We start from the raw sequence: 27564 nt of genomic DNA on the forward strand, positions 1-27564 counted from the left end.
TATAGCTGCAACCCATCTCTGGGAAACATCCACACACTCATTCACATCGGAAAATTTAGCCTAGCCAATTCACCTGTACCGCATGTCTTTGGACTGTGGGGGAAACTGGAGCACTTGGAGGAAACCCACGCGAATGCAGGGAGAACATGCAAACTCCACACAGAAATGCCAACTGACCCAGCCGAGGCTCAAACCAGCGACCTTCTTGCTCTGAATCGAAAGCACTACCTACTGCGCCACTACGTCACCCCACTAAAAATGTATCGAACAAAAATATGTTATACTATTGAATAAACCCTCTAATTTTTGTGGCTTCAGTCATTGGTAGGGTACACTTTTAAATTTGGAACATTAACAACTGATCTGAAATTTATATTGTTTAATATGGAAAATTATTATCGAGATCAAATTTATGCCGTATCGCCCAGCCCTAATTATTTTTGTTATTATTTATTTGTTATAAATTGTTTTGGTTGATCACAAATAAGTGACAGATTGTCCCGCCCTCATGCCTGTAAATTCATCATCAGAGAAGAGGAGAAAAGAGATGCCACAATAAATAAATTAATAAACAAATACAAAAAAAAAATAATAATAATAAAATAAAGAAAGAAATAAATAAAGAAAGAAATGGCAAAATAATGGTGTGCAAAGATAGAAAATAATCTGCAATACTTAATAAAAAAAAGTAAAGCAAGGGATCATTCACCGCAAAAAAAACCATATAATTTACTCAACATCAGGAGGTTCCAAATCTTTATGGGTTTACTTTTTTGTTGAAGACAAAAAAAATATATTTTGAAAAATGTTAGAAACCTGTAACCATTCACTAACAAGGGTTGTGAATCTACACTGGTCTCACGGTTCGGTTCAGTTACGATTATCATGCCATCGATATAGTTCAATCGATATCTCGATGCATTGACAATGCTTTCCATACATAATTAGATTTTTTCTTCACAACACAAGATTATTTTTTATTAAAATCTATAAATATATTAATATTTATATTATATTTGTAATACAATTTTGTCCTTTAATACAAGCAGTAAGATATATGAACTGTACCTTTAATTTTACCTGCTCAAAGAAAACACTCTTTTTCAATGTATCAAGCAAAACTCCAATACATGCACAGAAGACAACACAAGCATTTATAGCAAATAAACTAATGTAAATATTATCCAGCTTCCTTTTTGAGCGCTGTCTTACACCCCTATGATTGGTCATTGTCTTCACCTGCTCAACAGAAAGGGCTGCGCTTGGCTTTAGAAATGAAAGCGTAGTTCACCGTTGAGTTTTAAGTAGTAGGAGCTTTTTATTTAGTCGCCCTTGCCTCCTTCGCCATAGTATTCTACTGTGGCATTGCGCATAGGAGATAAATGACTTCAGTACTTAATAACCGGTTATGATCTATTACTGAACCGATATTGAATTGTCCCCATCTGCATCGCGGTTCACCGAAGAGACAATTAATTTTGACACCCCTACTATGGAAGGTGCCTGTGCCTTAAATGCAAATGAGCTGGTACCCCCCCACTCCCCAACCACACTGTTCCCACGTGTCAGAGACATAGAGATCTGTCTGTATTGCTCTGATGGGTGTAGCCTTCACCTGCTGCGTCTCACCTCAGATAAACAGCACAGTGACAGACAAAACAGAAGCAGATCTCCCTTAATACAGCAAGAACATTCCCCAAGATTATTTGATGTGTTTGTTATGGAGTTAATTCAAGCCTTTCTGCAACGATGAGTCACACACAATGTTGTCACAAAGTTTGCACACACATGCAAGTCAATGGTTACAGGTTTTAAACATTTTTCTAAATAACTCATTTTGTGTTCAACAAAAGAAACACACTCAAACTGGTTCATTACAAATAAAAAATGAATAAACGATGATAGAATTTTCATTTTTTATGGTTAACCGTCAGTTTAAAGCAAGACTTTCAATGTATAATTGCTGTGCTATCTGTAGTATCCTAATTAAAGCCTTGGTGTAGATGTTAATTCAACAGCCTGACATAATCCAGTTACCGAAGAGCAGTCCAACAATTAGAGCTACTTTAGTTTCAGGTCAAAAAAGCAATAATCCATGACTCGCTGCCAGTGTGCAAAACAAACCTCACCACAGGCCCCATCACACCATTCACCCATTACTCCTGGCTCTTTACTAACCTCAACTGAACCTCTGTTTGTCCTGACAGTGATGGTTTGTGTGTATGGCATTGGGACACAGTTTTAGGCACTGTACTCCCCCGAGCGGTTGCTAATGTACCAAGAAGGGTCATAGCAACTGGGGTTACAGCCTGCCTGCTCTCAGGACACTAAGAGCGAGCAGAAAAACTAGTGAGAGTGAAGCAAAACAGCTCAATCTGGCAAGCGAGACAAGCGAAGGCAGAGGGCGTTCGGAAAAGCATACATACCTTGAAGAATATTACAACCTTGGGAGCCAATGAATGCACGCAAGCAAGAGGGAGGGCAGAAGGACATTAGACAAACAGTTGAGACAGCCACCACCACATCGAGCTGAAGACAGCATGTGGTGGAGAAAAGACAAGAGTGTGCAGCGTGTGGCAGCATGCAGAGCAGAGCAACCGCAGCAAAGGCAAATCACAGACATGCCAAAGCTTGATATGGTTGGGCAATGTCTATTTTGACAGTATTTTTTTAATGTGAAATGTTGCAAATGGGGTTCAATCCACATGCTGAAGAATGTATAGTTTGTGGACACGCACAGGTCATCATGACAGTAGCGAATAAAAATTTAACCATTTTTTTAAGATTTAAAAGTAGCCATTTGTGCCTACAGAATTTTAATCTGTAAAGTTTCGGCTCAAAATACCCATCAGATTATTTATTATATCTTTCTGAAAATGGGAAATCTTATTTGTTAGGACAGTATGTTTTTGGTGCCTGTGCCTTAAATGCAAATGAGCTGGTACCCCCCCACTCCCCAACCACACTGTTCCCACGTGTCAGAGACATAGAGATCTGTCTGTATTGCTCTGATGGGTGTAGCCTTCACCTGCTGCGTCTCACCTCAGATAAACAGCACAGTGACAGACAAAACAGAAGCAGATCTCCCTTAATACAGCAAGAACATTCCCCAAGATTATTTGATGTGTTTGTTGTGGAGTTAATTCAAGCCTTTCTGCAACGATGAGTCACACACAATGTTGTCACAAAGTTTGCACACACATGCACACAAACTCATACATATGTTTAACTTTACACTGTTTTGGACGGGAAATGTGACAGGACACCCATTATTATCCACTGCTGTATGGATATCCTTTATGTACAAAATAAACCTGATTTAATGTTCACAAACTGGGATTGAGGCATCTTCTTTTATAATTGTACTGACACTATGTGGCTGTGGTGATGAATTATGTAGCTATTTTATTGTCTTTTCTTTATTTCAATCATGCAATTTTTAAACGTATAAAATTCATCCTTAAGGTGCAGATGATCACAGAGAGCTGAACAGATCTTTTAATCCCAGCTGTAAGTCCTGTCTTGTGGATATGATTATATGTGTTACTATGGAGACATGTAAATAAGCAGCTTTCAATCAATTCGGTGGGCGGGGGAAACTGTACTCCCACATTATGTTGCGGTGGGCCTCAAAATGGGAGGGAATTGGATCCTATTTTAAAATCAGAAATTTTTAAAAGAGAGACTTATTGTCTTTATATCAGCCCAATATGACTCAACACACTATACCTGCACACTATCATCATAGGTGCCCTTTAAAAATCTGATTTGAGTATAATCTATGGTTTCCGCTACATTCATTCTTCCGTGGCGGGGCACCACACCAAAATTCATCCCGCCACGGCTACATTACAGCTTCTTATTTCATATATTCAGTCGAGTTTTAAATAGTGGGTTAAAATCGCACCGAAAAAGTATGAAAAGGTAGGTGAATAATAACAGCGCAAACTTTTCTGTGACCGTTGTAGTGCTGTGCGTTCTGTTTAACCCTTTAAGGTGACGTGCTGACTGACTGACTGACAGGTGCGTGATGCGTGAGACCAGCAAACATGGCGTAGCTTTCAGTCATGATTAACACAGTTTCCATAATTATATTTTATTTATAGATAAAGGTCTGTGGCTCTGCATATAATGACTTTATCTTGCTGGAGTTTATAGCCGTTTCACTTTACTTCAGGACGCAATAATGCTGGGTCCTATCGGAGACATTCATAAATATTCCTAGCAAATCTAATAAATGTTGGAGACATACTCGGTACATAATTGCACTAAATTACACTTCAGTCGCGTTTATTTGAGGGCGCGCAGGAAAATCTGCACTTGAGCAGCGTATTTTTGAGGGCGAGCAAGAAGTTTTGTGCACGAGCAGAGGAAATCAGCGCTCAAGCAGAGATTGACATGCTCGTAGGCTATTACATGAATGCGATCTCGACTCAATACTGCGCCCATGACATTTGTCAATAAAATAACGCCACATGTAGTGGTAGATATGTGTAAAATGGCCAACAGAGTCTGCCGCCACAGCTGGAAAAAATCCCAGAGGAAATACTGTAATCTTACAAAAATAAGCTAAAAAGTCTTAGTCGTAAAGTAGTAAAGTACATAGTCGAGTTAAAGCAGCAAACATATCCTGTTATGATTTATTTGTCATTTTTTACAAAACACTATACATATTGGGATGATTACAGTGTACATTTAAAATATATTTTACATATTTGACATAAATACATACATATATACAAAAGTTTTAAAATATAGAAAAAATATATAATTTTACAAAGAACATGCCCATTAATAATAATAATAATATGAATATTTTTTCCAAAATCAATATTTACAAGAGCTTTCAGTTATCACTTACTAATTAGTAAACAATTTTAGTTATAAAAATGTAGGTGCTAGTTTCATAAAGAAAGAATATAGAGATCTGATATCAAACCGAAGGGGGCAGTGTCTATACATCCAAAATTACAAGCTTTGAACAAAATATAGCTGCAATATAGTGTGCTAAATAAACAAAATAAAATGCTGTGTGTCATTTCATCTATCAGTGTCCTGAGTAGAAATCTATTTCAAGCAGCCCTACTCTCCATGTTTAATGAGGTTGGGTCTCTAGAGAGATATTCAATGAGGAATGAGAAGAAGCCTGATCAATAGAGCTGAGAGAAACTCCTGACTGCACAGAGGATGTCCCGTCACAGGATGAATCTGTCTGGAATCAGCTAATAAATTTATCTACACTGGAGGCATGGTTCAACGTTATTAGTTTACATGTCCATTTCATAAGTGGCACATTTCACAAAGTTATGATCAACAGGCAAACAGAGGTTCAACAGATTCTGAGATTTCTGCCTGTCACAGATGGCTAGACTACTGGATTACACTGGGATGGCAGAGTGACTAGTATTACGCTCACTTTATGGATTTTGTCTCTGTTCTTGATATTACAAACGATGTAAAACATGAAGATTAATACCACAGAGAAAATATCTCTGTTATGGAAAAAATGCAGATCTTTGAGTTTCATACAGAAGACTTAAAAAAAGTACAAAAAACTAATTAAGGACAATTAAAAATGGTCATTAAATTGGACCATAAATTGGCAATTCCTAAAACAAATTTCATGAAAATCCTTTTTTTATTGTTATTTGATTTTACATCCCATATAAAAAGATCTTGGTAAAATCATTTACTTTTCAGAGAGAGGACTTTAAGGGACTTTAAGAAAAACAGTCTTTGCTTCAGATCACTTCTGATAATCTTTGTGGCTCATGTTGCATGCATTTATCTGCTTGATGCGAAATAATTGGATTTTGAAGATTGAAGCATTGCAAATTGATATAAGTAGGGCAATTGATATACGAACCAAATAGACTAGTTTTAATGGATAAAATGCAGATTTAAGAAATAAATCAATGGCAAAATAGTGGTTTAACGTCATTACTATGGAAGTAAAGGATTATCCTCATGATCAGCTATTTGGTTTCTTTAACACTGTTCAAATTATCTTAATTTTGTGTTACAACTGGAATCGATGATCGACAGATCAAGGCTTTTATAAGGTAGTGTATAACTGAGTTTTTAGCAATTTTCAGATATCATGCTTTTATGATGTACACTGAAGAGTCCAATGGAGATTTTAAGCAATTAAGTGATTAAAATTGTAAATAAATAAACAAAACTATTGGAAAATGATCTGGTTTTTGCTAAGAAATATATGAATCACTGTTTTAATATCTCAATAAAAATCACAACAGCCATGAATTATCAGCTCTTAACAGCTCAACTGTCAATTAACAGATATTCTGACAATGCAGGCTTTCAAACAACTTGAGAGAGGTGAAATTGTGAGCTTAAATCCATTGAACTGTCCCATTAAATTGGAATGTCGCAATCCCTCATATTTGCTGCAATGTTACATTCAGCTTTATGACATTCACCACAATAAAATACTGCTTTCCTGCAGGGTCTTTAATTAGAGCCACGACTGATGGGGTGGATGCATCAACAATATAAATTATTCATTTGTTTTTAATACACTTTAGAGCTTGGCAGTTATTCCATGCCACATTTCTGTAAACTAATATATAAAGGATTTTTCATGAAGGCATTTTAATTAAATAAAGTAGACATATATGTTAGCTGCATAGAAGCGGGAAGCATTTCATTAAAGGAGAAATTCTTTTAAGAGAAAACCAGGAGCAGTACTCATGGGAGACACTCAGAAAAAAAAAATCGCAGAAGATATGAAGTAGAAACCATAGCGTCTCGCATTTATAGAAGCCATTATGACAGACACAAGCAGACGATTTACCATTCACACACTCTTTAAGAGGTATTATGTTTTTAACACTGAGGTGAAGTCTGTGGGTGATGAAGCCCACACAGAGTTTGTCTGGTTTGATCAGTTCAGCTTACAAAAAACATTTCATCATAATCAAAAGAATATCTTAGCAGCTAAAACAATATGAATAACAGATGTTATTTGGAGATGTTTGCTCTTCATTTTATCATCTCTATTTATTCTTCCTTGAGTAGAATCACAGCAGGGAACCTGATGGGCTTAATAAAGCAATCCACACAGTGTGATTTGCTTTTGCTCATCTTTTCTTACGGCTGTTAGTGGAGTGTATGTGTGTAAAACATTCACAATGTTCTGAACAGCTTCTGAACACATGCATATCACTGGCATGCCCTCTCTCACCTTATGTGTGTGTGAATGTCTTTAAGTACATGACTGATATATACAATTTAAAAAAATGCTGGGTCATGCTGGTAACCCAAATTTGGGTAAATCATGGCCAAAACATACTGCTGGGTTAATTTTCTAAATAAAATAATATTTTTAGGGGTGTTCTCAAAGTTTTACCCAATATTTAACCCCTTTTAAAGTGTATACACTCACCGGCCACTTTATTAGGTACTGTCCAACTGCTCGTTAAAGCAAATTATTAATCAGCCAACCACATGGCAGCAACTCAATGCATTTAGGCATGTAGACATGTTTAAGACAATCTGCTGCAGTTCAAACCGAGCATCAGATTGGGGAAAAAGGTGATTTATGTGCAGAAGAGCATCTCTGAACACACAACACGTCCAACCTTGAGGTGGATGGACTACAACAGCAAAAGACCACACCGGGTGCCACTCCTGTCAGCTAAGAACAGGAAACTGAGGCCACAATTCGCACAGGCTCACCAAAATTGGACAATAGAAGATTGAAAAAATGTTCCCTGGTCTGATGAGTCTCAATTTCTGCTGCAACATTCAGAAGATACAAGCTGCGTCCCAAATCGCATACTTATGCACTATTCTACGCCATTTTGTAGTATAAATAGTGTAAGTAGTGTGTTCACACTGAAAACTCTAAAAATAATGAGTGCACTTTAATTACCCGGATGATGCACTCATTCAGCCGCTAAAATGAAGTGTGTAATGATGGACACTTCACGCACTCAATGACCGCAGGTTTGCTTACGTAGCGGAAGGGGCGGAGCTTTCAGACGCACATGTTGGATAACTTTATTTATTTTGGATGGTGAGAGCAAAATTCTCCTACGAGAGTGATTTTAGCGCCTCCCGATGGTGAATGCGGCAATACTCACGGCAGGTATTATTTGATAATTCTGTTGTTTATTTCACTGATTTGGCAACCGTCAAACGTCATCAGGGAAACGGTTTGAATTTCCGCTTAGTAAAAAAACATTAGTGTGCCATTTGGGACGACACTACATACATATACTATCCTGTTGAGTGTGTAAGTGCATAAGTACATAGTGCATGAGTGCATAGTGTATAGTGTGCCATTTGGGACGCAGCTAGAGTCAGAATTTGGCGTCAACAACATGAAAGCATGGATCCATCCTGTCTTGTATCAATGGTACAGGTTGGTGGTAGTGGTGTCATAGTCTGGGGGATATTTTCTTGGCACACTTTGGGCCCATTAGTACCAATTGAGCATCATGTGAATGCCACAGCCTACCTGAGTATTGTTGCTGACCATGTCCATTCCTTTATAACCACAGTGTACTCATATTCTGATGGCTACTTACAGGAAGATAACATGTCATAAAGCGCAAAAAATCTCAGACGGATTTCTTGAACATGACAGTGAGTTCACTGTACTCAAATGGCCTCCACAGTCACCAAATCTCAAACCAGTAGAGCACCTTTGGGATGTGGTGGAATGAGAGATTTGCAACTCCGACAAATCTGCAGCTACTGTGTGAAGCTATCATGCCAATGCGGACCAAAATCTCTGAGAAATATTTGAATCTATGTCACGAAGGATTAAGGCAGTTCTGAAGGCATAAGCGGGTCCATTCCAGTACTAGTAAGGTGTACCTAATAAAGTGGAAGGTGAGTGTATATTAAATGTTCTTATTTAAATATAGTGCATATATTATATTATATTATATTATATTATATTATATTATATTATATTATATTATATTATATTATATTATATTATATTATGAAGAATAATTAATAATATATTTTAATGTGATTCATGATTACTTGTAATGTAATTATGTGATGTAAGTGGATAAGAATTTTTATGAATATTTATGAATAACACATAATTTTTATATGTACTTATAGACTTATATATGCTAGTCCTTATTATATGTAAATAAATATTTTTTATTTGAACAATTAAAATAATATTTTAATTCATTAAAAAGAAATAAAATAAGAAGAATATTAACAATAATAATCGTCATCATTAACATTTTATTTCGTATTTCTAATGTATATTTCATTTTAAAATGCATGTAATGTATTTTTATGATAATCTTTAATGATCATTAATGTTTTTATAAATAAATAAATACATAAATAAATTAATAAATTAGTTAATTAATATTTAGAATGTTTAAGCCATGATAATGTAACAATGTCAAAAAAGCAGTTGAATGATTTTTATTATTATGAAAATCAATCAAGCCAAAGAGACATAAAAGCTTATCAGGAGGAGCCTATCACACATATTATGTTAAGATAGCAACAACGATGGTATTTTTCACAATGACAAGCAAAGAATCCGTTGAGTCCTACAGAGAGGAGCACCCTGCAGCACAGGGAGGAGAGAGGGAGAGCTGGAGATATGCGCACAAAACATATTTGCAATGAGGGAACGGTGTGTTTCCGTGGTCATTGCCCAGCGAATGGCTCATGTTGAATGGGAAAATCGCAAGGCTCGTCAAGGTTATACATCACGAGCTCTTCAAGCAGAAGCACACGGTGGAGAGATGAGCTTATGAGAGCATTACGCGAGCCATGTCAAGGTTAAATCCGCTCAAACAGCACAGTACTGTCATAACACGGTTCTTCTGCAGGAAATACGGTACATGATAGTAAACTTACATCATTATCATCCATATTGAATAAGTGAGCAATCAACCGCCGGCTGGTTCATCTTGTAACGTTCGCTTATCGATAGGCTTCAGCATTACACAACCTCTACGTATCTATTTTAAGATTTAGCCTGTTTACCAATGGACTTCTGTGTATTCCTGTTTAGCAATCAATTCTAGACATTTAACATACAGTTGCTAAAAATGAATGGTTTCGTGACACCACCGATATTCGAGTATATATGCTGTGTGATTAGTATTATTGGTCGACTTCCCGTTTACGTTACCCTTGTGCAGTAGCCGCATATTAGCATGCTAATAACAATACCAATGATATAAACCAAAAACCAACACTATCAGTGTATATCTGTTCACAAGTGACTGCTTCGTCCATCTGATATGTATAGTGGCTGTTTATACAGAGGAAATATCCAAGTGACTGGCATCAAACTGGATACGTTTCGTACACAAATTAAATGCGACACCGACGCTTTTCTCGAGAGCGATTTTGGTGAAACAGGGCGTTACGTTTTAACGCATTGTTAAATCCGAATATATAAGCTTTTTGGTTTAAGAAGTGAAATGGAAGGATGTCTTACCCGGGTCGCCATGTTTGCGTTAGGTGAAGCTGCTCGGTTGAGCTCCTCACAGCAGAACTAGAGCAGCACTACAGCAGTGGACAGCGACACACAACTGCGCATGCGTGACAATTCTGACTCATTTCAGTGAATCGATTCTTTTAAACTTTTGATCCAGGTGTTCTTTAAAAAAAAAAAATCTTTCTTTTTTAATAAAATGCTTAAAACATTAACAACAAATGTAAAATTCAAACAACAGCAGTCCATGGGTTTTCAGTCATTTAGTCCAAGACAATGCCAAGTCCTTCACCAAAGCTTTAGTTCATATTGCTTTTAAGTTTGTTGATCCCTTTTTATTTAATTTGCTGAACATTTCCAATCAAATGCATAACAAATCTTACAATATTCACATTTTAGCATAACATATGTAAGCAAAATAACACAAAGAAAGAAAGAGAAAAAAAAACTAATAAAGGACAAGAGCAGGTATACATAACAATTACCATAGAGGAGAGAAGAGGAGTTTTTGGAGTATGGTTACTTTATGACTTAAAAGTCCCTAAAGAATTTCAAAATAAATGCTTGTCTGATAATATTAAAAGATTTAACATAAACAGGAGATTCTTTTCTATATATTTTCTATTTACGTAAAATATGACATCTCTTTTCTTTATATTAATTCTATGACCACTCAGTGTATTAAATAGGCCTTCAATATCAAACCAGAAATATTTAACATACATACAATCAAACAAACTTGTTGATCCCTCAATGGACTAAAAACTTTTTATTTTGTCATCACATAGTCGAAGACGTAATTGCGTGGCAAATGGCGTGATGTATGTGGAAACCAGGCTATCAAAGAATATTGAAATGGAGGATATCTGTGGTTTCTGCAATGTGGATAAATAGAGACCCTTTGTCATTTATTTTTTTTAAATGCAATGTTGTAAACCATTCCTGGAAGGATCTAGCCAAATCTATTTTTAAAATGACAAAACTTAGTAATTAAAAGATGTTATTTTTTTTATTATGCAAACAAATCCAACAAAGTTCTTGAATATATTGTTAATCTCTTTATTTTGTTGGCAAAGTTTCACATACACAAGCAGAAATTTGCTAAATCATCTCCCACAATAACAGTTGTGTATCGAGTTTGACTTCTTTATTTCTACTGTGGAATTGTTGAAAGAAAGAAATCTTAGAGATGCATCAATTATTAAAACACTTTTTTGATTCCCCTTTCAATTCTTAAAATCATTGGATGTAGAAATGCTGTACACTATACTTTGTGTAATTAATTACATTTTTTATTTTTATTTATCAATGTTTTTTACCATTGTTATTTAAATTTTTTCAAGGTTCCATAATTTATATTGTGTTTTGTGTTTGTTCCTGATGGTTATGCAATAAATAAATAAATAAAAATTTAAAAATATGCGAAAACCAGTCGGAAATATTTGAAGAAAAATAATTTATTAGGTAAATTTTATGAAATGATGATATATTTTTAAAGTAATAAAATATATTTAATATTATAATCATATATGAATATGTATTTCCAAATATTTTAGACCCATTTATATTCATGTGATATTAATGACACTTAAACAATAAACTACAACAATAATTTGAAGAATTTATATTTATTAACAAGCACACAATACTTAAGAATAAACAAAAAAAGATCACAAAAAATTAAGAATATGATTAAATAGGATTCACATTTTTAAAAAATAATTAGCAATAAGTCAATCAAATTAAATCAATTACACGTTAAATTTTTTAAAAATTATAGAAAAACGTGCAGACCCCCACCCAAATATTTTTTTCTACTCATTTTCATTAGTTTAGCCTTATTGCTTATTTTCTTATATCTTGCATTTATCATATCATACATATATACGTATGCCACTTACATTTTAAAGTCAATATTAATAGATCAGTGGTTCTCAAGCTGTGGTACATGTACCACTAGTGGTACGCAGGCTTCCTTCTAGTGGTACGCAGAGGAATAAAATGTCATGTACATGCTACACACATTTTATAATTTATCAAAAATGATGTATATAATATGCCATATAGCCTATATTTCTGAAGTAATCTGCCAGAGTTGTATCTGCTTTTACTGGGCCTATACTACGCTACTGTATTTCAATACTGCTCATTTTTGGTGGTACTTGGAGAGACTATTTTTTTCTGAGGTGGTACTTGATGGAAAAAGTTTGACAACCACAGTATTAGATCATTACATATTACAATTTCTGGTTAGTATTTAGTTTTTTATGCCAATGTTTCACTAATAAAACTAGTATTGACTTCAAAATTATTCTTACCTTAATATTAAACTAAACTAGAACATTATCCAATTGAAATAATGAACAAATTGTTTTTTGACTACAGAAAATCCATTCCTAACCCCCGTAATAGGCTATATGCACACAGACTTTTAATTTTCAGCCAGGCAGTCCAATGGCTTCCAGGCAGCCCAATGGCTTCTTTTACGATTTACGATATGAAGTAGATCTCAGATCAGACAAGAAGCACTGCATTAAATTTCATTTCCCCCTGCATGTCTTTAAAATATGACCACTTATTTTATGCCAATATTTTCAATGGATTTTTTAGCGCTAGCCTCGTGCTACTGACGGGTCTAGTGGTTACAACGGTCTTTCATCTAGTTTTATGCTTAAATAACTAAAAGAATGCTTAAGTCTGTTGTGCTGAAATGTATTGTAATTGCATTACAAAAATCGATGCTGCTAAAACAACCTTGTGAAATTGAAAGATAGTAACATTAAGCTTTCACCGGAGGTTTATCATTGGCTTTAAAACTCTAGCTGTGCATAGAGCCTACTAGTTCATTGTTGAGCTGGTTGTGAAGAAAGATTACTGAATTCACATTTTTCAGGTAAACTGACAGATGTTATTTACAGTTTTGTGCATATTAAGTTGTGAAAGAAAAATTAATTACAAACATTATACAAAATCACTCAGAAACATGTTTTCTTGGTGACTTTATTATGTTTTTTTTAGCGTTATAAAAAAGGGCAACAGCATGACAGGCCAGACAGAGGCGCTTGGCAACGTTATGTACAAAGAGGGAGGAGGAGGAAGGGCAGGAATGACAACAGCTCACAAGCCCATCCTGATGACAGCAGCTTATTCAAACCTTTCCGCTCGACAATAAAAAGTCCAAGAACGCTGTCTGTTCGAGAGGTAGGCCTGGAGCGAGGCCAGGGGCTTCCTTTTGAGAGGCCTAAAACCGTTGAATTGGTAATATGGGGAATCTTGTATGGGCAAACTCAACACAACAGCCCCCGGATTTGCAAGGGAGGTGAATCATTCTTATATCAGCTTTGCTCTACCAGAGATCTACGTATATACATTTCAAATAGAGTTATAATGCAGGTGAGTTTTTATTTTATTCTTTTGAAGATTCCCTGATGGCCCATTAGGCACAGCCAAGATACAAAGAAATGAATTATCAGCAAAAAAAAAAAAAGTGAAAATAATAAAAAAAGAAATGTGATCCCATAGTAATAGAAGTAGTTTGTCCATTGAAGAAGGTGGTAAAAAAATGTCCAAGTGTAAGCCAGAGAGGACAACAGCAGGAGTCAGTCTGTTTGGGGTTTTAGACCTTTTTTTTTTTAATTTTCCCTTCCCCTTCCCCCAGAGTCCCCCCACACTGGCCATGCTCTGAGCTGCAGGGTCTAATGCTCAACCTGTACAAAACAAGACATTTTTTTAAATTTCATGCTATGTGGTTGTGAGATAAAAATGTTAGTCAGTGAGTGCAGCACAAAATCAGGGCTTGCCTATGTCAACTTCTTGGCTTTGTTGTAGAGCGAGTCCACTACTTTGCTCATGTTCTGAATTGTTTCGAGGGAGGCTTCATATGTTTTGTCTACCGGTGGCTCGTCGAATACAATCAGGACACCTTCCCCTTGGTCAAGGATTCCTAAGAGCAGAGAGAAGAAGTGTTTTAGGTAAGCAATCATAAAAAAAATCATCATGACAACTTAAGTCAGTGTAAACTGGAAGTTGCTGTTAAAGTCCCAAATGACTTGAAATAAAATCTTCTCCAAATTAAATGATTCAACTATGGATGGACCATCTATAATCAGCTGTAATAGTATCTAATCTTTAACTAGCTAGCAAAATCTACACTATAAGTTTAAGAGTTCACGCTTAGCTAATGATTGATTATAAAGCGTGCTTATCATGCTATCCCGGGAGATAAAGATTCTCAAGCCTAGGGCTCCCTCCCGTTTGCAGGTCGAGAGGGGGGTTTTAGCTTAGGTAGGTCTCAAAACTCCCCCGCTTATTTATGTCTAATAGATTATCAGGGATTGCTAAGGAGATATACACTGCTGATTAAGAGCTCATCTATGGTGCCAATTTAGTTTATTCAATTCACCTATGGCGCATGTCTTTGGACTGCGGGAGACAACCGGAGAACCTAGGGGAAACCTACAGGAGCACAGGGAGAACAGGTAAGCTCCACACAGAAACGTCGACTGGCCAGGTAAAGACTGAACCAGTGACATTCTTGCTGTGAGGCAACAGTGCTAACCACTGGGCTGCCGTGCCACCTCACGTAAGAAAATTTAGGAGTAGGGGTGGAAGGAAGGATTCTTCAAGACAAAGATAACCAGGGTAAGAAACTTTATAGTGAGTTAGGAATCATCCAATTGGTGGATTGTGCATTAGCTAAACGTGGGATCAGCCGTGATCAATCATAAGCATGTGATCCTCTTGAAATTAGTTTATAAATAACCTCCACCGGAAAATAAAACTGGAAAATACAAATCTGTATACTGATACCCATGTTTGACAGCACACTAATTAACTAAAAGACAAGGTTCATACCGTGGAATTTCTGGTCTAAAATCATCTGTGAGAGTTTTCTTTCAACATCCCCCTGAGAAGAGAAAGGAAAAAATGGATGAAACTTTAAAAAAAATAAATAAATAAATAAAAAAGAAATAAGCACACCAATTTCTGACAGATATGTTACAGTAAAAATTCAAGTATTTTTAATCCTCAGCAGGTAGATGGTAGATCATTTAATTTGAAATAAGGGTATATTTACCCAGCTAAAACAGAAATGTTTTACCTTAAAAAAAAACAAAATCCTCATTTACTCAAATCTATCAAAATGATTGGAACTGAATTACACATGGCAGGCAAGTAGATGCAGACATCACTTTGTACAGAAACACTACAGTATGTGCCTGCTTTCTATACAGTCTTGCATTCCACCACAGTTGGCTGTCAATGAAGATTTTATTCTCTCTGTGTGAAGTATTTTCTAAGTGTAAAGCAGTTCATTTTCTCTTCTCAAAATGTATGTAGTGTTCGCAGCAAACATGCCAGCATGTGTTAAAAATACAGTGGTGTGTCTGTGTAAGAGGTGCCTGCACAGGAGCAACACTAGGAGAAGGCTATGACTGAATGACTGATTGTGTAGAATAACTGAATATGTAAAGCACTGATTATACATGTTAAATACTTGTATGAAGCTATATGTGTCAGAAGTTAGAATGAGTAACATATTATCAAGTGATTATGCTATCATGACAATGTATGTAAAAACTTAGTCCTTTTGCATAAGTTGCATCTATGGAGAGAGAACTTTGGTGTCAAAACAGTTGCTGACACAGACCTGTAACATCTCTATTGACATGAGCTAGTGGGCTGAGAGCCAAGAATAAAAGGGCCACCTAGAGCAAAAACCTATCCTAAAACGGTTAAAAGTTAAAATGAGACACCTAGGGGTGTGTCAAAATAACCTGTATAAATATTGTAAAAAACACAGAGACTTTAGAAGGAGCAGGAGGAGAATGCTATGGGGTCTGCTCTGCTCTTTCTCTGCTTTATTATGGAGAATAAAGTCTATTTTCTGATATTCAAAACCTCCGGTCTGATCATTTCTAATTGATAAGAAGTCGAATTCATAACATCAACTACTCATGTGTGAACATTTCTGTGTATAATATGTGCATATGTAATAATTTATTCTTCTTTACATCCTTTTTTTAAAACGTTGGTGCTTTTGATCGCCTTGGATTTCTATTTTTAGCCTGTTGCAGGTTTATAGAAATCATCTCCACATAGTTTCTTTTAACAGTACTTGGGTTGCTAGATATTCATTCCAATAATTAACAACATTAACAAAAGAATACATTAGGGATGCTCCTATTGTTCGGCTGAAGATTAGTATCGGCTGATAATCATTAAATGGCTCGACACAACACTTGAGGAGGTACATGATGTGTGGTGGCATGAGCGATCGATGCGCTTGCATCACTATAGCTAAAATATGTACAGATGCAGTGGGACCAGTTTATACAGTCTATTGGCGCGACTCCCGTGAATGATGGTCTTTGTTGCAAGTGCAACCACTGTATTTCCAGTGTTTAGAGCTGCTGTGACACGAGCAGAGCAATCCCTATCTAGTGTCTCATCTAAACTTATGACCTCTCCCGGAAGCTCTGGGATTCTCCAGCATATTCATAGTGGCTCTGTGATCCCCAAAAATTAATTAAAACAGCCGGAAATCATGGTGACGAGAGTGAATGAGCAAGAGGCATAGTGATGTTCTAAACCAGGGGTGTTCAAACTCGGTCTTGGAGGGCCAGTGTCCTGCGTATTTTAGTTCCAACTAGGGTTGGGCCAATAGACGATGCCATCGTCCTCAGCCACACACACTTGCGCTCATCTAAGCTGAGCTCCAGAGAGCAGTGCACATCGGACAGTTTATCAAGGATGTATCGCTGGATCGCCTCGCACTATACTTGTTAAATTTGATATTTATTTAATCTCGTCTCTATCTAACAACTCTTCGATCTTTTGAATCTATGAGGTAATGTGTCACAACATCAGTACACTGCTTCAGTCTGTCACTTTCACACTTGTACTTAGTAATTTTAGTGAAAACCTCAGATACTGTTGGTTGTGCACCTTTTTTACCTACCAACTTCCGCGGAAAAAGTGATTGACAGGTGGTAATTTGTGTGCAATTTATCTTTATTTATTTATGGTTTGTTTATGGGTAAAACAAAGACCATGCGGGTCAAGTAGTTGAAACTGTAGGCTAAAAAATAACTAATTTGTTATGAATTATTCATAAATAATTAAATCGCTACCGCCTATGATGACAATGCCATCTTCCATCGCAATGTTTCACATTAGACATCGTACAATGAAAAATTGGTCGACATTACCCAACCCTAGTTCAAACCCTAATTAAACACACCTGAACCAGATAATCAAGATCTTTCTATACTAGAAAGTTTCAGGGAGGTGTGTTGAAAGAAGTTGAAGCTAAACTTTGCAGGACACCGGCCCTCCAGGACTGAGTTTGGACACCCCTGTTCTAAGCATTATATTTCTTAGGTTAAATGAATAGTTGTCAATAGTTGGAGACAAGCAAAATATTTGAATGTTCTTTTATGTATTTAGGCCTTTTTACGTAAAACAACTGAAGGTTCTGTGTTTTTGACAATCTTGCAAGTTCACTAAAAGCTGGCTGGAATTATTAGTTAAATTTATTTTTTAGTTATAAAAAGTTATATTATTAAAAACAAAACAAAAATTATAATACACTTGCTGCAATAAACAGTAGTTTATAGGCCCATTTCCTTTTAGTAAAGTATTAGATTTATATGTGTGCATTTCAACTTCTTATGCATCAAATATGCACTCCAAACTTTTTCTTGATTGAGACATTTGCAATGTTTTCATTTGCAATGTTTCCGAATGATATTGATTGTAATTTTTCTTACCAAATTTTATATGTGTTATATATTATTTTCAGTAAATATGCTTTTGGCCATGACATGTCCACAATAAATGGTTATAAGAGATGTGTTTACGGGATTATGTGCAACATCCTTCATTTATTTTTTTAGGTAAGGAGAAAAGGCCACTTTACTCAAAATGTGCTTAATGCATTATAAAGCTTGAAGCATCAGAATTGGTACTTGATATCGGCAGATTACAATGACAAGAAATCAGTATTTGGTATCGGTTGCAAAACCCTGATCGGAGCATACTTAGAATACATTTGAACTTTTCTTGATCAACAGATAAATATTTTAAAACTGTTGAAAGGGAAAAAGTCTTACTAGGGGATAAATCCTTACCTTGGAAAGCTTTATTAGCTCTGAAATGTGTTCAATCTGTAGGCATAGGAGAAAAATTTGAATCAACAACTTTTATTCAGGGAATCAGGGCTTTCACAGAGGCGCACAAAGGCATTACCTGCACTCTGGAGAAGGGCTCGATGACCCTAATGAGGTTTTGTTCCAGCAGATTGTCATAGAGTTTGGTGAGATGAGTGCTGATGATGGGGTCGTCCCGCAGCTCAGCTTTGTATTCTGTTAAAGCCTGAATGAGGATCAAAGAGAAGGACATAATACGTGATGACAGCAGGCGGACTGAAATTGGTGGTGGAATTTATATCCAAGGCACCTGACCTACCTTCTCAAAATCTGCAAGTGACCTATTCTTGCTGGCTTGTGCCACACATTTAAGTGCTTCTGTCTACAGAAGGAGACAGAGAGAGACAGGATGAATTAATCCATGTAATCCTCCATTCACAGACACAACAGAAAAAAAATACCCTGTAGCTGTCAATCAGCACAAAAGAACGTGCATTTTAGAGCATTTTTTAATGGAAATAGTAAAAGTACCTCAATGCTTTAAAATATGTGATTGAGTTTGAGATGTAACAAACATGTTCCACCTCAGACAGCAATTCATTGCACTATTTTATTCTTTACGACTGCAATAGAGGCTTACAAGTATAAAAAGCTGAATTGACAAGAACTATGATAAATAGAAAAACAGGCAGCTGTAGTGTTTAGCAGTCCCTCAAAAATTTTGATTCTGCAATCACTGAACTGAATGCAAATCAAGCAAATGATGCAAAATTTATTAAAATTATTGCATAATAAATATCATACTGGTGTATAGAAGTGCTCATGTAGTGTTTGACACAGAGTTGTTGTGGAAATGGTGCTGCCTTAGCAAGATGACCCACTTTAGGTGTGTCAGGTGGCATTATTGCCCATTTAAACTATGTTCATTGCATTCATCGCTGAAATTTGATTTTTATAATGCTATAGTTCAAAAGATTTTATTTATTTTGATCATTTAGACTCATTTGTGTATTAAATGTGATGCAGCAGGCTTTGCATCTTACAAAATAAACACCGTCTCTGTTTTTCTCAGTGTTTGCATTGTATAACTTACATAGAGCAATAGTTCTTGAGGTCAAAATTGTAAAGAAAAACTAAGATGTGCAAATGTGTGAATATTTACATGCAATAATTCCACAATATTACAGGTATTCTGTTATGCATGGAAATATAATTCTCACAAAGTCTAGATTTTTAAAATTCTGCAAAGACAATTATTTTGTGTCAATATTAGAATTTAAACTGTTTAAAGATTTTTAATACTTTTTTAAAATTAATTTATTCATATGATGGCAAAGATCAATTTCAGTCAACTTAACCCAAAGAACAATATGATAAATATTATATAAATGTAAAACAATATTTAGTACATTAAAAAAAAAAGAATAATCTAATATGAAATAAATTTGTGCACACTTCTGCTTTTTGTAAAAAAAATTTTGGTTAATACTACTAGCTTTAATTATAATTATTAACAATAACATATACTAATAATTTTACTGTTATTTAATGTAGCGAATAAAATACTATAGAACTGTCAAATCTCAGCCAATGACTGAATTCTTGGAATGATCTTGCAAAAACTACAACATGAACTGAATAACCATCCAGTGGGCTCAAACATTTACCTGTCTGCCTGCATATCTGAGGGCAAGTTTTCCGCTGATCAGGGACTGCACATCCTCTGGCCTGCAAAGACAATAATATAGAGTTTTGATCTCATCGATATATAAATATTAAATGATGACACAAGTAAAATACATCCAAACAAAAAATAAATAAATAAATAAAAATCAAGCACTCACGAGTTCAACATGATCTTGCAGAGAAGCATGTACTTAAGTGCAGTGATGGCACGAGGACTGTCAATAGAGTCGTAGCCTTCAAACGCCTCGTAAAAGTATGAATACGCTGTCTTCCAGTCCTTCTCCTCAGCAGCATGAATAATTCCTACAAAAGAAAATAAAAACAGTGATGAAACTTCAGTCAGGAGACAAAATCATTAATGTATGATCTGTTTTTTCTCCATTTTTCTTTTACTTGAAAGGTACAAAGAATATAAATGTTGAAAGTCTTTTCTGCTGTAATTTGTGATGACATTGTATGTCTCTAGAACCATAAAAGGTATAGGGTGTAACTTGGTTCTGTCCATCAGGAACTGATTGGATCACTATGGTTTTGTATTGCTGTGATCTCATGTAATTGTGCTGCCATTAAATGCATTAGAGAGACGTCTTTTAAGATCATTTAATTAAAGATTATTAGGGCATGAGAATAAATGCTAACATGTTGCATGATTGTTTTTTAATTATCAGTTTTGAATTGGATGACAACTTTTTAAAGGCATAGTTCAATAGAAAAAATGACAAAAAAAAAAAAATAATAACAACCTCAAATGACTCAGTCAAGTAGATCTAAATTACAAATTAATTTCTTCCAAACCAGATATTCTGAAAAATGGTGAAGGGCTCCATATGACTAATAACAAAAATACTATGGAAGCCAGTGCCCAAAATTCAATATTTCTTCTTTCGTGTTTAGAAAAAAAAACAAGGAAATGATGATTTAATTTTTTTTTTGTGTCAACCCCTAGGTCATTCTAAATCATGGGAAACCTAAATTCTGGACATTCATACAGTGATGCAGTACATTTTATTTTCTAAAAAAATGGCTTAACCTATTTATTTGTGGTGTCAGTGTCTCTGACTGGACAAAAATGCATAAGGTCTGTTTGAATGTGTCCTTTGTTAGTTTAAAATGCATTCTGTGAATTTGCCCCTCATATGTTTACAATGAGACAACATACAGATGTAAACTGCTATTATTAGTGTCTTATGCACATTAATGCATTGTGTCATATCACTCAGCTCTTACTGTGCTTTTTCTTGATGAAAGTTCCCGATAGACTTTTTAAAACTCAACTTTTTATGTAGAGGTTGATATTAGCTGTATTTTCAAATGTCAAAGCTTCAAAATACAATTTTAAATGCATCTCTGTGAGAACGTTGCCAAGTGGCATAACAACAATACAAAAATGAAAGAACAATTTAACCATTTAACCTATTTATTCAATGCACAAGTAAATAACTTAAAATGACAAGGGCCCCTAAATTAGAATTGTGAAACTAGTAGCATTTGCAGTTACTAGTAAACTGTAAATCAAAGTAAAGCACAGAGTAAAAAAATGGCCTTTTATTAAAACATCACAATTACAAACATTAAGAGGAATACAGCTATCTCTGCAGAATGAAGTCTGAGCATGTGCACTCACAATGTTTCAAACTTGTGTACATCTCACTGACAGCAGTCATCTTACAGTATAAACAAATGTGATCTGACTGGCTGTGATCATATGATGTGCTGAAAGGCAGTTTTACTTTAAGCGAACATGGACAAGCAAGCCGTCATGGCTGATTAGAGCTGTGTGTGACAGTGAAGCACTGCATCTGAAATCACATACTTCCCTATGGTAATAACAATATCAGTTTTTACAAAGCCATCTCTGAATTCACTGATTTGTGAAAGGTACCGGCACATCACATGATGATAAAGTTAAAGTATTACATCCTGATTACTTTCATCCTACACAGAATGTACTTATTTTAATAGGTTGTGAAATGACTACTTACTCAAAACAGTAACTACTCAAAGCAATTGTGATTATAATGTGGACATATTTATTGGAAGGGATTATGTAAATGTACCTGACTGCATGTCTAGAGCAGCCTGCAGCTTTGGGGGGCAGTAGATGGCGTTTGCGGTGGTCCTGGCGGAGGTGAGAGCTGCTCTGGCCTTGGGCAAGTTGCTCAGGGCATGATATGTCTTGCTCTCCAGCAGCTGCAGCTCCACCAGCAGAGCTTTATCATCCATCTTCTTCAGCTCTTGCAGAAGCTGAGAGCCTGATCAACAAGGACAAAAAGGATAGTGGTTACAATCCGGCAATACGTTATCTAATCTTACAAACATAAATGTGCCAAAATGAAGCAATGGACTCACCAAGCTGTAGAGCCTCTTGGTAACGTTTGGTGTCAAAATAAAGAGAGACCAGTCGGGCCTAGGATTGTAGAATTGAACAAGACGTCATTGAAGCACAGGAGTAAAAATAATCAAACAACGATATCTTAGACTTCTTTTAGGCAGCCTTCAAAAAAATAATAAAATAAATAAAATTAAACATTTCTACCTTTCAATATTTTGAAATCAAAGTTTTCATTTTTGTTTTATAATTTTGTTATGTTTATTAATGTACTCATTCACTCAAATGAGACCCTAAAAACAATTTTATAAAATGTTCAGTCAAATAAACTATTCAGTTAACATTTAAAATAGAAATATAAATTGTTGCACAACAAATCTGCATTTTTATTTCTAAACAAATATAAAAACTCAGCATTGTGACAAAAAAAAAAAAATAATATTAATGGAAAACATTTTTTAAATTAATGATTTGTCCGCAAATCTTTTATTTTAGTCAAATAAATGCCTTAGAAAACAAGACTTCTTTAAAAAAATCTTAAATTCATCATCCATATGTAAACACATATTTGCTAAACACTTGTTCATATAGTCAACTACATACCAAAGTCAATATCTAATGACCAGTTTAATACTCAAACATTAGCTCAACATAAGCAAAAAAATAAAATAAATCCTGAATGCAACCACAGCCTTATATTTAAGCTCTAGTAAGGGTGGCGTTTGTCTAAAGCTGACCTCCAGGGCCTGCCGTAGAAAGGTCCTCTTCTCTGATTTGGCCCATTCAATGCACTCCAAACACAGCTCCACCTCCTGACCGGTAGCTGCCTCCATATCCAAGAACATATCAAGCAGGGAGCGCACCAATCGTGCAGCCTTCGCTTTGCTGATGGAGTTCAGGAACGGCCGGACATACTTCAGCAGTCCTCCCAGTTCTGCAGAGAATAGATAGCAAATGATATATGATAAATGACTCATATTCATGAGAAATTGTCAGATGAGCAGTGATTGTATTATATGTTTTAATATAATGCCATGTCAGCATCAAAACAATGGGAAAAAAATCTAAAAGTCATCAGAGTAGTGACCTTTAGGATCCACCTAAAATGATTATTGACAATAATTTAAATTAGGGCTGCACAATTTATGATTTCAGCATCAATATAGCAATGTGTGCATACACAATAGTCAAATCATATATATATATATATGCAATAGCAGATATGCTATGTTGAGTCTGAATTATAGCAGGAGCTACAGAATTGTATTAATGTATTAACTAATTAACTAATTTTTTTTTATCTCTTAGAAACTTAAAAACTGTCTCGTTTCTCATCCAAATATCTGCAAGATTATTTCAGTTGCCCCACTGACCTTGTTTAAAGGAAAAAAAAGGTTTAAAGAACACAAAACAATATTTTTACTTGATCCAAGATTTACTTATTTTTTTTATATTTAGACTAGAAACGAGACAAAGCAAAGTAAGAAAATGCATCTTTTTGCATTGTGGTTTTTCAATTTCTGTACCTGAATACGGTTGACTCTATAGAAAACCTTTAAATTGTGCTATTTAAAACCAATTGTGCTATCATAAAACTGTATTCCAAATTGCAATATTTACTGCAGAAAATTTAAATATCGCAATACTGGATTTTTCCGATATCATGCAGCCCTAACATAGATGTTTACCAGCAGCTTGTCCGGTCTTGGCCAACAGTCCGCCCAGCTCCAAAATACTCTGTTCTTTGACACGCACAGCCTCTTCGTCATCATCTTGGACGTCTCTTTTGACTGTAAATGTGGACAGAAATTGATATTATTATTGTTTGCAGCCTAACAAGAATATGTAGATATTATAGAACAATTTCACATATGGATTTGATGTACTTTATGCAAATTTTAACTATTTTAAATGATAAAATTAGGCTTAAAAATTATTGTTAATCCTACTCAGAAAAAATTTATTAAATCTGTAAATCAAAGTAAAGCACAGTGTAAAAAAAATTTACTTTTTAATCGTTTCTCTTTTAACAGTGAATGTGGCCAGAAATAGATCATTTTATTGTGTACAGCCTAACAAGACTAGGCTATTTAATCTATGCTGCTTAGACATAGACAAGTTAATCTTTGATTAATCATGATTCACAGCTAGAGCACTGGTAATAGCTTGGATTTAAATAGAGGTTACACAAATGCAGATTCCACAACTTGCTTTAAGTGCATTTTAAAATGGAGTAATTTTACTTAAACCCTTATACACTCTAGGCACGGAATGATAACAGGTTTCAAAGTTTACAAAAGTCAAGGTTTGAATATCACTAAAATGTTCTGTTATCCCAAGGTATATAAGGTTTTTGGTGTATTTTTGTGTGTGTGTGTGTGTGTGTGTGTGTGTGTGTGTGTTCTAAAGAAATGTTTTTTTGTTTGTTTTACCCAAATATATATTTAAAAAAAACTCTATTTATAGCAGTAATCACAATAGCATGATACTGTAAAACTGTGGTATTTTTATCCAAGTTTAACATACCATCAAATTTTTTTAAAAATCCATGCCTAATACACTCACTCTCACACACAAAGGCAAAGAGCTTTCTTCAGATGTTTTAATTATTTAAAGACATTTGTAATGTTACCAACACTTTCCATTCAAGATAAATACTGCTTCTTACCATTCTCAAATGGAACACAACTATGTTGTTTACACAAATCAGTATAATAAAGTGATTAATAAAGCACGATGTCACGTGGGAGTAAAGATGCTGTTAAATTGATCTATTTAATAGTGTTTATTAGTGTACATTTATTACACTTAAAAGTGTTGTTATATTAGATGGCTTAATGGAAGTTAAAAACTTTAAATAAAGTTCAATTATAATCTAAACCAGCGTGGCATGCTATCAAATTATCCGTGACAGACGCACACATATCAAACTTCATGTCAAACAAAACTTCCTGATACTGTGATGTTATAGCAACACCGAACGATGAGAAAAAATACCTTTGACACCATAATTATAAATAACCTGCCAATGACGGTTAAATGACTCAGATCAGTTACGATGTACTTAAAATTACATTTCATTCCATTACCCAAAAGCTACCTAAATATTATGAACAGAAATGAAAATATGGCTAACATTAGCAAGCGAAGCTAATTTCAGCTGTCATGCAAACTTCAAGCAATACCTTCAAATTATATTTCGGCAACGTCAGTCATTTGTAAACTATACATAACGAAATCACATAGAAAACATACAAACTTTTATATGTCTATGTTTCCCAAACACAAACAGACCCCTTCACTGAGAGAAACGCTTCCATTGAGAACTGAGACTAGCTGACTGGCTAGCAGGTACCAGTTCACTGAACATTGATTTTTCTTCTGCCAAAAAATAAAATTCACAAAACTACAACAGCGGACAATGTTCAATACAGCGCAGAGGTCTGTCCGTTAAGTTAACAGATAGTAAGGGCTCAGTATATTTCTCTAGCTAAAGGCTTTCTAACGCCTGTCACAGTGAGTCAGCAGCATGAGACCGGCTAACACATTTAGCTGCTGCTCTATAAAACCACATGATCCGTGTATTGAGAGCACAGCTCCTTCAGCTAAATCCACACAAGCGCTGCAATGGCCAGCGGGAGAGGAGAACCTTACCGATAGCGTGTAAAATGTCAATGGACGCGTTCCGATCCGTACTGAGCAGCGACTGTGCTCTCTGAAACTCTACCGCCGTAGCCGCCATCTTACCAATTCACCAATTGCCTGATTCACATAACAATCATCATTAAACACGCTACCGGATGTGGTACCGAGGCACGCTGGGAGATTGAGTTCGCAAAACAGAGGGAAAACACACAGGGAAATATGACTAATTCCAGGAGTTTATTTCTTCAGTTTTCAATCTTTTTTTTTCAACTTTCAGTTGTTGTTTTTTTATCTAAACAGAAAGTTATTATCTATTTTTTTCACACCAGGCTTTAATTACTTTTAAAGCAAACTTGCGTTTTGATAGATTTGTGCACATGGATTGTTGATCAAATGTTTTTCATATTGTCAGAATATTCACAGTTGTGTTCATTTTGTTAATTTTATTTTTCAAAACTTTTCTGTGTAATTACACTGCAAGACCATGTGTGGTTTAGAGTAAACATACACTACCGGTCAAAAGTTTGGGGTCAGTAGGATTTTTAAATGCTTTAAAATAAGCTTCTCCTGCTCATCAAGGCAGCATTTATTTAATCAAAATACTGTACAAATTGTAAAATTATGAAATGTTATTGCACTTTAAAATAACTGTTCAAAAGTACTTTATAACTTAATAATTTATTCCAGTGATTTTAAAGATGAATTGTCAGTTTCATTATTCTAGTCTTCAGAGTCACATGATCATATTTTAATTATTATTATTATTATTATTATTATTATTATTAATATTATTATCAATGGTAAGAGTAATAAAAGCAATAATGACTGGAGTAATAATTTCACTTGAAACTACATGCAAGAATTAATTTTAACAAATATTGAACAATTTATTATTTTTTACATTTAATGTATGCGGCCATGAAAAAAACTGACCCTAAATGTTTGACCGGTAATGTAAATATTTTTAAAAAATTGTAAAAATTATTTAATTATTAATTTGTTTAAAACTAGAACATTTTTGTTATTGTTTATTAAGCAAACAAACAAACAAACAAACAAACAATCAAAAACATGAATACAAACTCAAATTAAATGTTTATTTTACAACCAAATTTGGCACATTTAGAAATTGATCAAGTGTAACAGTCAACCATTAAACACTTTGAAGGACTGCAAATAATTAGCTTTACTATCTTTTCTGCAAGTGTATCATCAATTTACATGCATGGGCACACCATTGTGAATGCTCAGTTATTTAACAAATATCAAAAAAAAAAATTTGCACTGTATAAATACAAATG

At 34.9% G+C, this 27564-nt stretch overlaps 2 protein-coding genes across 4 annotated transcripts in view; both read right to left on the reverse strand.

The window, feature by feature from the left end:
• Positions 1–10533, reverse strand: part of nsfa (N-ethylmaleimide-sensitive factor a) — a 34056-nt gene extending 23523 nt beyond the window's left edge. Inside the window, exon 1 of one of the 2 annotated variants that reach the window (XM_021469743.3) lies at positions 10457–10509. In XM_021469743.3, coding sequence (XP_021325418.1) covers positions 10457–10468 — 12 coding nt within the window. In that variant the 5' untranslated portion in view covers positions 10469–10509. Of the gene's footprint in view, positions 1–10456 lie in introns of both variants that reach the window. The other variant, NM_001044328.1, reaches the window with a different exon arrangement.
• Positions 10534–11490: 957 nt separating this feature from the next.
• Positions 11491–26393, reverse strand: psmd11a (proteasome 26S subunit, non-ATPase 11a). Of its 2 annotated transcripts, XR_012399131.1 has the most exons (14): positions 26273–26374; positions 24307–24408; positions 23356–23552; positions 22639–22696; positions 22347–22541; positions 20448–20592; positions 20271–20331; positions 18923–18985; positions 18704–18829; positions 17628–18621; positions 15531–16354; positions 15308–15389; positions 14254–14396; positions 13436–14160 (listed from the first exon to the last, which is right to left on the reverse strand). XR_012399131.1 is itself a non-coding variant. In NM_001166238.2 (13 exons), exons 1-12 carry the CDS (start codon positions 26358–26360, stop codon positions 14254–14256), a joined length of 1266 nt encoding a protein of 421 aa, NP_001159710.1. In that variant the 5' UTR covers positions 26361–26393; the 3' UTR covers positions 11491–14160. The 2 variants fall into 2 exon arrangements, 1 of the variants encoding a protein (NP_001159710.1); NM_001166238.2 differs by lacking the exon at positions 15531–16354 and having other exon boundaries at positions 11491–14160; positions 15308–15359; positions 18586–18621; positions 26273–26393.
• Positions 26394–27564: the final 1171 nt, after the last annotated feature.

The sequence above is a fragment of the Danio rerio genome, chromosome 3 (genome assembly GCF_049306965.1).
Source record: "Danio rerio strain Tuebingen ecotype United States chromosome 3, GRCz12tu, whole genome shotgun sequence".
Taxonomy (NCBI): Eukaryota; Metazoa; Chordata; class Actinopteri; order Cypriniformes; family Danionidae; genus Danio; species Danio rerio.

Excerpts from the sequence above, each read along its gene's own strand:
- psmd11a (NM_001166238.2), bottom strand. The coding sequence starts at position 26,360 with ATGGCGGCTACGGCGGTAGAGTTTCAGAGAGCACAGTCGCTGCTCAGT. Across the intron at positions 23,553-24,306 it reads CAAGACCGGACAAGCTGCTG|AACTGGGAGGACTGCTGAAG; the intron begins GTAAACATCTAT and ends TATTCTCTGCAG. Across the intron at positions 22,697-23,355 it reads TTCTACGGCAGGCCCTGGAG|GCCCGACTGGTCTCTCTTTA; the intron begins GTCAGCTTTAGA and ends CTACAATCCTAG.